Raw genomic sequence first — 10,066 nt, 5'->3', positions numbered from 1 at the left:
ACCTGTGGCAGCAAGAACTGCAATCAAGTGTTTGCAATAACTGGCACTGACTCATTCACATCGCTGTGGAGGAATTTTGGCCCACTGTTATTTGCCAAATTGTTTTAATTCAGCCACCTTGGAAAGTTTTGCAGCAGAAATGACTTGTTTAAGGTCATACCAAAGCATCTCAATCATATTTAAATCCAGACTTTAAATAGGCCACTCCAAAACTTTTTTAGAGGTGGACTTACTGGTGTGTTTCAGATCATTGCCCTGCTCCATAACCCAAGTAAGCCTCAGGGCACAAACTTATGGACAGAATGTTTTGCTTCAGGATTTTTTGGTAGAATTCATGATTTCAGTAATTACAGCAAGTTGTCCAGGTCCTGAGCCAGAAGACAAGACAGCAGTCAGGTTTGCAGTAGGAGTGACAGATGGGTTCAGAGTGTGGGTGGGATTATTTCAAGTGTTGGGCTGATGTTGAAGGTAAGAAGAGAGAGTGATATGGAGGCCTGTGGCGACCCCTAAGGAAGAAGTAAAAAAAAAAAAAAAAGCAGTTTAAGACTGAAGTTAAAGGTTTCATCTTCACTTGAACTACAAAATAAAACTTTGACACTTTGGGACTCAGCATGTCCTTAGCAGATAAATTAACTCTGATGGGAAAAGAATAAAAAACAAGCGAAAACGGACACCGGAGCGTCTCTTCTTTCTCACTCACCGGAAACAAGGCATTCATCAACTTCCTGTGTCACGGAGCTCCAGGGAGACGGAGCAAAAAAAGCGGGCATACCGAAGTCTTAATTGTTTTCTCTAGCTTCGAAATATTTGAAAGCGCATATATTTGTCTTGTAAAGCCGAACAACTGGCTCCCGTGGATCATTAACTCCCCGGATCCGCTTTGGGCTCCGAAAAGAAGCTCATTCATTCGGCGTTGGTAGCTAGCTAGGAGCCACGGGCCCACTATTCTTCTGGACTTTGCTACAAGCTAGTTAGCTAACGTTAGCAGGCTAACCCATGCGAACACGTTTTCTTTATCAATGATTCTGCTGTTACGTTGTAAACAAATACTTTGCCGCTAATATATGTTCTAGTTAAACATTTTCGATAAATCTGTCGTTAGGTAAGCTACTAGTCGAGGCTAACTTTCCGGAGCTGCATCTGCAAGACACTTGTTTTTAAAAGTGTTGTTCACTTTGTTGCTAGCTTAAGCTAGCCACCGCCAACTGAGCAACGCAATCTCCGAAAGCGTAGCAGGCTTCAGCAGAGAGATGTCGGACTTCGACGAATTCGAAAGACAGTTATCTGAAAACAAACAAGGTAAATCACTTTTTCTTTTTGCATCAGCATTTAGAAACGCCAATGGTGCCTTTGTTTGTACAGGCCGCCATCAGTGTATCCTACTGTGGCCATGTCTATTTACTGGAACAGTATTAGCAAATTACTAGCCCACAGTTTTACGGGAATATTGCTCGTCATTTTATTCTGTTGGATGAGCATTTTTCCGACTTTTCTGTAAGTTTACCGGTAACCAAATACAAACTAAATAAAGGTTACTGTTTCTTTAAAGCATTGTAAGTTTATATCATGAGTCAAGACCAGCTGACTGAATAATTGGTGCAGCTAGCATTCATTCTTTGCAGCTGTTGCGTGCACTGAACGTTTCTAATCCAGATTACTATTACTACTAGATTATTGCCTCTAACTTTTCGACACACAACCAGTAACTGTACCAGTTAAAAAAAACTTATCCGACACAGACTGTTTTCAAGGTAGATTTGTATAGATACACGCACACTATGAGCTGCATCCGTGTAGTGGATGGGGTTTATTAAATTCTACGAGCTGTTATTCACGTTATTAATCTATAAAAGCTGTGGTCTTGTTTTTAAAATGCTACCATAACCAGTATTTATTTATAAAATGCTAACGTAACCACTTTAGCATTTCCTTATAATTTCAAATATCCTGCTGTATAGCACTACAAGGCTTATGGTCTTATGTCTATGTAAAGTTTATTTGGTTTATTTTACCAATCTGTAAATTAAGCTATGTGTACACCCATACGGTACACAGGACTAATATTGTGTGGTCTCCATAGGGCTTCAGAAATACCTTGTGGCCTATGGACATGGGCTTTTTGTTCAACCATAGACAGGGAGCAGTGGATCTTTTTGGGTCCTGTAGGTTGTGAGTGGATATTCTGTATCCATCTTGTCTGAATGGATCCTACAAATACTCTTTCAAATTGTTATGATGCAGTTTTGAGGCTGTGTTAATCCTTTGAGCCATTCTTCATGGCCCTTGCAGTTTTTTTTTTCTTTTGCTATATAGGAGTGCAAGGCAGTGGGAACGAGGTGTAGTTGGATGTGGATTGTACATTTCAATTAAACATCCACAAGATGATCAGTGTTAAGTGGTCACCTCTCACTGGTTTTAATGCTGTGGCTAATTGGTGTATATCCCCAGCTAGCTATGTATCCCATTTATGTGCAGTCATGCAAGTTATTAAACACTTAATATTTAATTCCTACAGCTGAAAGGGACAAAGAGAACCGCCACCACCGTCGGTCCTCGTCCCGCAGTCGCAGCAGAGAGAGGAAGAGGAGGAGCAGAGACAGGGACAGACGCAGCAGAGACCGCCGTGGAGACAGTAAGGAGCGGAGACACAGACGCAGGTTAGTACCACATCTGGGCCAACAAGCAGTCAAAGCTACTGTGTTGCATCAAGAATCGCCCCACTATACTGGAATGTAGTGTACATTGTATAGTCATCACACTGGCCGAAAATAAAGCATCTGCAAAGAATAGATCAGATTATATTAACCTCTGGACACCTTCTTAGTACAATGATGAAAGCTACTTGTGAGTCCAAGTAAACTTGGATCTCACAAACATGTAAACACTTTTAAATTGCCCTATATATATGCAATACAATTGTGTTGAAACACCAGCTTGTCTAAACACCCTCGACTTTGCACTGACATCCAGCCAGTTTCGTGCCGCACAGTAGGTGGCTGCAAATTCCAAACTCAAGCACATGCGCACAAAAAACTGACACTATAAAAATTTGTTATGTTTGCAAAATGCAGCCCTCTCCTTCCTGGCTTTTGCTGTCATCTGTTCTTTTTCTTTTGTTGGTTTGTTTGTTTGTTTTTTCTGTCTTAATAGCATATTGTGTTGCTGTTCAGGACAACAAATGCACTTAAACACATTAATCAGAACTAAAAACTAGCTTGGGCAATGAGCTTCTGCCACTTCCTGTCGACTGTGGAACTCATCATGCAGAATATCAAGTGTCAAAACTGTGTTAAAGTGTTAAAAAGAATTTCAGGTCTATTAATAAAACTCCAGAAAGAATCTTTTCTGAAACGTAGATTATTTGCATATTCACTCTGAAGTTGCATAATATCGGGTGTCTCTGAAATGTGCTCCCACTTTTTCTCGTGACAAGCCTGATCTGCAGTCTTTGATCAAATCTCGTTAAGCTTCTTGCTGTGGGAAAATTGTCCGTTCTTCTAAGAACATCATCTTTGATACCAAAGAGATAAAAGCTTGCCTGTTGACGGGGCAACACATAACCGTATGTGTTTATGCTCACGATTAGCCAGTCTTTCCTTCACTTTCACCTTTGGATTGCATTTATATACAATAACTTTTCATTTGAAGTCACACATCTCCTTTGTGACTGCTTCATTATGTTCACTCTCTTGCGGACTTCTGCAAAGTTTTCCAGTTTCCTGCTTCTTATTGGCTGTGAATGTTGACCTCTTTGCTTGACTGCTGCTTGACTCTTTTCTTTCTCGGTACCAGTATAAAACGCGTTACTTGCAGATATGCAGTGTGAGTAGTTAAAAAGATGTAATATCTGGCTCCTCAATTTTTAACGATGTAATTTATGCTTTCATTGCCTCATTAATAGTTTGAATTCGTGCCAGCTGTGAGGCTCACTTAGTGACTGACTTGTATTCAAAATGGAAGCTCTAATTTTGTCAAGTGGAAATGTTGGTTAATGTGTTTATTATTTGAGAGAAATGTGAAACCCTTCCGATGTCATTTCAGCTCACCATCCAGCTTCCCCCAGGACAATGCTGGAAGGTAATACAGCAAACTAACACAAAGCTGGTTTGTGCATTACTGCAGCAACTGGATTTTAATTATCTTCTTAGATTCTGTCTACCGTTTAGTATGTAAATAACTGCCTGGATGAGGGTTTTCTATCCCTTTTATCATCTTTAACATGAGTTTTACAGTGTTGTGATTGAAATGTAGTCTGTTTTGTTCATTTCTGAAATCAAACCATCGTTTCCTGTAGTAGTCCAGTGTGAGCTAATGAGAGATATGTTACATGATGATTGTGTGTTCCTCAAACAGCCGTTCTCCCCACCGTGAGAAGAAGAAGAAGGTGAAGAAGTACTGGGATGTCCCTCCACCTGGTTTTGAACACATCACTCCCATGCAGTACAAAGCCATGCAAGGTAACCATCCATTTTCCTTCTCGTCTCATCTATTTATATGTTTACTACAATATTTGATTCTGCCTTACTTGAATGAAAGACACCTTTAAAGTGGATCTATTATGCTCTTCCCTATTTTCCCATCATATTTTAAACATGGTCAGTGTGTGTAAAATTACTCGTTTTCACCCTTAACAGAAACATAGTAGAACTAAGGGGCTATACCAAGGCCCAGCTTAAGATGAAAAAGGATTAATGGAGTCCAAAAATGCAAAATATGAAGAATAGAAATGAGCATAATAGTTCCACGTTTATGTGCGTATTAATCTGCCATATGGCTTTATTGAAACAACAGAATGAGGTTGTTAAATATTTCCTGTCTTCACGCTCCAGCTGCAGGCCAGATCCCAGCTACAGCCCTCCTGCCGACCATGACTCCAGATGGCCTGGCTGTTACTCCAACCCCAGTACCTGTAGTGGGTAGCCAGATGACCCGACAGGCTCGTCGGCTCTATGTGGGCAACATCCCCTTTGGTATCACAGAGGTGAGTAACAGGACAGCATTTGACTTTGGCTCCTGCCCTATAAACATCCTGCAGTAATTTATACTTGTGTTTGGTTGTTATTGTGCAAATTAACACAATCTATTATTTTTTCCCCTCCCTTATGTTTAGGAGTCAATGATGGACTTCTTTAATGCCCAGATGCGTTTGGGTGGTCTTACTCAGGCCCCCGGCAATCCCGTTCTTGCAGTACAGATCAATCAGGATAAGAACTTTGCCTTCCTTGAGGTGAGTCAATTTTCCCATGAACACTGATTGTTCTCTCTTGGTATAATACTAAAACCTTATTAAAATACGCAGTTTTGAAGTCAGCCATCTTTTGTCTTGTGTAGTTCCGTTCTGTGGATGAAACAACACAGGCAATGGCCTTTGATGGCATCATCTTTCAAGGCCAGAGTCTTAAGATTCGCCGTCCCCACGATTACCAGCCCCTGCCCGGCATGAGCGAGAACCCCAGTGTCTATGTGCCTGGTATACAGACAATTAATGGTTTTTAACTCTAATTACTTCTGGCACAATTCTCAGCAAATTGTAATCTGTGTGAACTCAATTTCTCCATTAATGTTTCTGTCTGTTGCTGCTCCTGCAGGTGTGGTGTCCACAGTAGTCCCAGACTCTGCTCACAAGCTCTTCATTGGTGGCTTGCCTAACTACCTGAATGATGACCAGGTCAGTGTTTGTGCCTTAAACAGCTCATATTTTCTTATAAGTGCAGTACAGCTTGTTCAGTATCAATTGTTCTGCACAATACACTTACACACTCACCTTGCAAAATGGCCCAAACAACACTACATTGCATTCTGTTATACTTTGAGTCCTGTATTTCTCACATGACTAAAGATTAAAGAACCCCAGAGTGTACTCTGTTCTTTCTTGTGCTTTTCTGAAAAGAAAATGTGCATACATCGGCATATAATTTCCACTAGTATTGAAACATAGAGACACTATACTTACTGTTGGAAGAAGCGAAAGAGAAGGAGCATTGTGTTATTCTTTTTATGTTTGCTGTCATGTTACCCAGTAACACACCTTGAACAGTGGTGTCATGTTGGGAATGTCTGGTGTTCATGAGACCTGTTGGAAACCATTGGAAATGCCTTGCAGTGACCTTTATGCATCATGTGTGCTAGGTGAAAGAGCTGTTGACGTCATTTGGCCCTCTGAAGGCTTTTAACCTGGTGAAGGACAGCGCCACAGGCCTATCCAAAGGATATGCCTTTTGTGAATATGTTGATGTCAACCTTAATGACCAGGTAACCAGTCCAACAGAATATACAATGCTATCTCTGTAGTATGAGTTTTTGAAGGCATGGTTTTCAACGTTATGTCATTATAGGCTATTGCTGGACTGAACGGCATGCAGCTGGGAGACAAGAAGCTTCTGGTGCAAAGAGCCAGTGTGGGATCGAAGAACGCAACTCTGGTAAGTGTCCAGGAGCTGGACAGATGACAGCGGGTGGTGGGAGGATCGATGCTCTTTTAGAGGGTGTAAAATGCATAAAGATTGTTTGGCCACTCTTCTCCAGCAATTCATGAAGTTACTCTTAAATTTAACCATTTACAAGTGCACATCTAAATGTAGTACATTTTTAGTTGCCTCCCCCTGCTTTTATTATTATTTTATAATTATTATTTTATAATAAAAGCAGGAAAAATGCATGTAGCAGGACTTTCCTTATCACTGCCTGAACTAATCTCTGTGTAGTACATCCATTCGGATTCAATTGGATACGGTACAATAATAATAAAATATGAAACAGATCGTATTTATTACTAATCGGCTATGGCCAATGAAATACTGCTGACTGAAGCTCTGCATGAAATCAGTTAAAACGTGTTCACCCGAAAACACATTTTCTCAATATTTTATGAACCAGCAGCCGACACTACCTAGGGTTAAAGCTGCAACCACACTTACGAAAACGGTGATTGGAGACCAAACTGAGTTTAAGCTGGACTGAGATTGTTTGTCTGGTGGGTGGCAGTGGCCAGTAGTTTTTTTTGTTTTGTTTTTTTTTTTTTAGCTGTGAAAATGGATGTAAAGAATATTAAATTGTTGGCTTTATACAGTTTACTGTAAAATGTAGAGAAAGCTGTGCTATAAAATGCCTCATCTAACCTTTGTGTGTCTCCTTCCAGTCGAGTATAAACCAGACTCCAGTGACGCTGCAGGTGCCAGGTCTGAACAGCTCCGTGACTCAGATGGGCGGTCTGCCCACGGAGGTGTTGTGCCTGATGAACATGGTGGCCCCTGAAGAGCTGTTGGATGACGAAGAGTACGAGGAGATTGTGGAGGACGTCAGGGATGAGTGCAGCAAGTACGGCCAAGTTAAAAGCATTGAGATACCTCGACCTGTCGATGGCCTGGAAGTGCCTGGAACCGGCAAGGTAGGAGCCGTTTACATTTGACTTGTGGTAAACAATGCTGTGAGATGTTACAAGCCCTCACTGTTTTTTTTTGGTTGTGTTTTTTATCTTTTTAAAAAATTTCAGATCTTTGTGGAGTTCACATCAGTTTTTGACTCCCAGAAGGCCATGCAGGGGCTGACAGGCAGGAAGTTTGCCAACAGGGTGGTGGTGACCAAATACTGCGATCCAGACGCCTATCACCGCCGGGATTTCTGGTAGAGGGCGCATGACGAGAAGAGGGGAATGGGGAGGGTGTGCACTGCCAGTTTCCAAATCAGCCCCCAAAGTGATTTTTTTTTTTTTTTTTTGTGTGTGTGTAGCGCAACGTTGCAGGTCGATCTGGGAGTATTATTTGTTTGGCAGTGGTGATATCCAGATTATCATTGGAGATCTTTACGAAATATTCAGCAGTTAAGACAGAATTGGAAATGGAGGAGGAGAATTTATGGGGTTTGTTTTCAGTACATAATAAAAGGGGGCTAGGTTTGGTTGCTAGTGGTGTAGCTGGGTGGGTGGGCAAGTTAAAGATTTTTGAGAAAAAAAAGTGTGTAATAATAGGTCCAGGGGTTGGGCGAACATTTTTTATACTTTGTGAGACAGGGATGTCATTTCTGGGTGGGAGGGGGGGTGCCACACTTTAAGGTTTGTATTTAAATGGAGTTAGCCTGTTTTAAGTACATTAGGAAGGAGCCGCGGTAGGGCACTTACTGGAAGATTCTGGTTGGGGGGTAAAAAAAAAAAAAAAAAATTGTGACAGGGAGGTTTTGGGGAGATGGAGAGGAAGATGGGAGGGCATTTTCATTTGACCATCCAGTGTAGATACACAGTAGTTGTAACATCCACTTCAGCTTTTCTGTCATCATTAGAAAGGCAAAAGAACACTCTTAATATTATTTTTTTCCTCCACCCCCTGTCTGGACTCTGTCCTTTCCTTATGTTCCTTCATTTTCATCAGACTGCTGCCCCCCACCCTTCAGGATGATCTCTAGAAAATCTGTTGTCTGATTGGACTCTATCTGAATGTCAACTGTAATTGTTCTGATACTGTGTGTAGCTTCACTGATTTCAGCTGTAATATCACCCTGCATTCAGTCCCTTAGAATAACACAAAATGCAAAAAAAAAAGAGAATTTTTTTTTTTTTAATTATGCGCTTTCTTGTTTTTGTTCTAATTTTTGCAACTTTTGTCACGTCCATCTTTTGTGAACAGCATTTTAAAGGTGAGATTGTTTCGTCTCAGCAGTTCAGCCCTGATTTAGTTTAAGAGACAATAAAGACAGATTGGGAGGGGATTTCATGGGGGGATATATATTTCTTCCTTACCAACAAGCCTTAATGTTATTACATGTCAATTTGCTATTGAAAGAAATATGGCTTACCCCTCTACCAATGATGTCTATATATTCATGTATGTTACTGTCTTGTCCTTCAGCCAGCTCACATTTTTCCTTGTTTCCCAGCAGATTTGGGATGTAAGATGTGTTGGACCCAGTTGTTTGTTTGTGCAGCGTCTCACCTCTGACAAGACCAAATAAACATGAGACTAATACCCACGACTCATGTTGTACTGCAGAGTGAAACTAAAATCCCAAAATGCCGGATTTGTCTTTCAAAAAATTAAAATCAGAGTTAAAAGTAAAACTAATACTACAATGTCCTTCAGAAATTTGGGGGCTTTGAGGAGATTATTTAGGGAAAACAAATAAAGTAACCTGATTTTTAAATTTTAGTGTTCACTGTTAGTTATTTTTCTGCTGTTGAACTATTTGGTAATTTCACTAAATCTGAGGTCAGCTGTTGGGTTGATAGAAAACAGTCCCTGTGTACGTAGACACAATCTGCTTATCGCTCATCTCCCTCATCTTCTGCCCTGTATCCTCTGAGGACCACATGTTCAAACTGTATGGGCTTGAGACTGTGCTTTCATTTGATCCTTTGGTTTGCTTTACAGCGCTGAAAGAGAGACTGTGTCAGTGATAACACTTTAGAGATGTTACTCCTTTCTGAAAATCTGCTTTTCTTTTCTTTTTCTTTTTTTTAAGTGTCTTTTAGTTTCTTTTTCTCTGGAAAAAAATGTGATTTCTTAAATGATTTAAAACCTAAAAGCCACACATAGTTTATAAAAGCAGAAGCAGTCTTTCATTTGTCCAGTTTGTTTTCAAATGTTGATTAAAACATGAATTTACATGACGGCTTTTCTTCCCTTTGTGCTTCCTTTTCCTGTGCACGCCCACATCCATTCACCACACCGTAGCACAGTTAATAATGGAGATGGAGTAGACTGGAGCTACAGTCAGCTTTACTGACCTGATAGCATAATTAATCAAACTGTGTAGTTATTGGTAATGTCCAAATGATGGTGCTATTTCACAGTCACTAGACTGACTTTTTATGTAAGAGTAGCATAAACATTGGTCACACACAGGGGCCAGACCCCCTTTTTACCTTCACAACTGCCTCAGTTCTTCATGGTATAGATTCAACAAGATGCTTGAAGCATTCTTCAGAGACTTTGATTCATACTGACCTGATAGTTGCGTTCAAGCAGCCAGTTTGTGATGATTTGAGCTTTGTGACATGGTGTGTCAACCTGCTGGAAGAAGTCATCAAAAGTGAATAGATATAAAGGGATGGACAACAATATTTGGGAATACTGTG

General features: G+C 40.6%; 1 protein-coding gene across 4 annotated transcripts; it reads left to right on the top strand.

Moving 5' to 3' along the window:
• The first annotated feature begins 726 nt into the window (after positions 1-726).
• On the top strand, positions 727-9,832 carry u2af2a (U2 small nuclear RNA auxiliary factor 2a). 4 transcript variants are annotated; one of them, XM_005925311.3, is made up of 12 exons: positions 728-1,299; positions 2,516-2,657; positions 4,042-4,077; positions 4,354-4,457; positions 4,830-4,981; positions 5,111-5,227; positions 5,332-5,488; positions 5,589-5,668; positions 6,130-6,252; positions 6,336-6,422; positions 7,139-7,387; positions 7,493-9,827. In XM_005925311.3, the coding sequence occupies exons 1-12, from the start codon at positions 1,251-1,253 to the stop codon at positions 7,625-7,627; spliced, it is 1,431 nt and encodes a 476-aa protein (XP_005925373.1). In that variant the 5' UTR covers positions 728-1,250; the 3' UTR covers positions 7,628-9,827. The 4 variants fall into 4 exon arrangements, with proteins under 4 accessions (XP_014190012.1, XP_005925373.1, XP_014190013.1 ...); XM_014334525.2 differs by having other exon boundaries at positions 729-1,299; positions 5,332-5,470; positions 7,493-9,822; XM_014334526.2 differs by lacking the exon at positions 4,042-4,077 and having other exon boundaries at positions 727-1,299; positions 7,493-9,832.
• Positions 9,833-10,066: the final 234 nt, after the last annotated feature.

The sequence above is a fragment of the Haplochromis burtoni genome, unplaced genomic scaffold (assembly GCF_018398535.1).
Source record: "Haplochromis burtoni strain Fernald_Lab_line unplaced genomic scaffold, NCSU_Asbu1 Contig_80, whole genome shotgun sequence".
Classification (NCBI taxonomy): domain Eukaryota; kingdom Metazoa; phylum Chordata; class Actinopteri; order Cichliformes; family Cichlidae; genus Haplochromis; species Haplochromis burtoni.
Note: the sequence above shows the minus strand (reverse complement) of the source record. Positions and strands in the feature narration are given on the sequence as shown.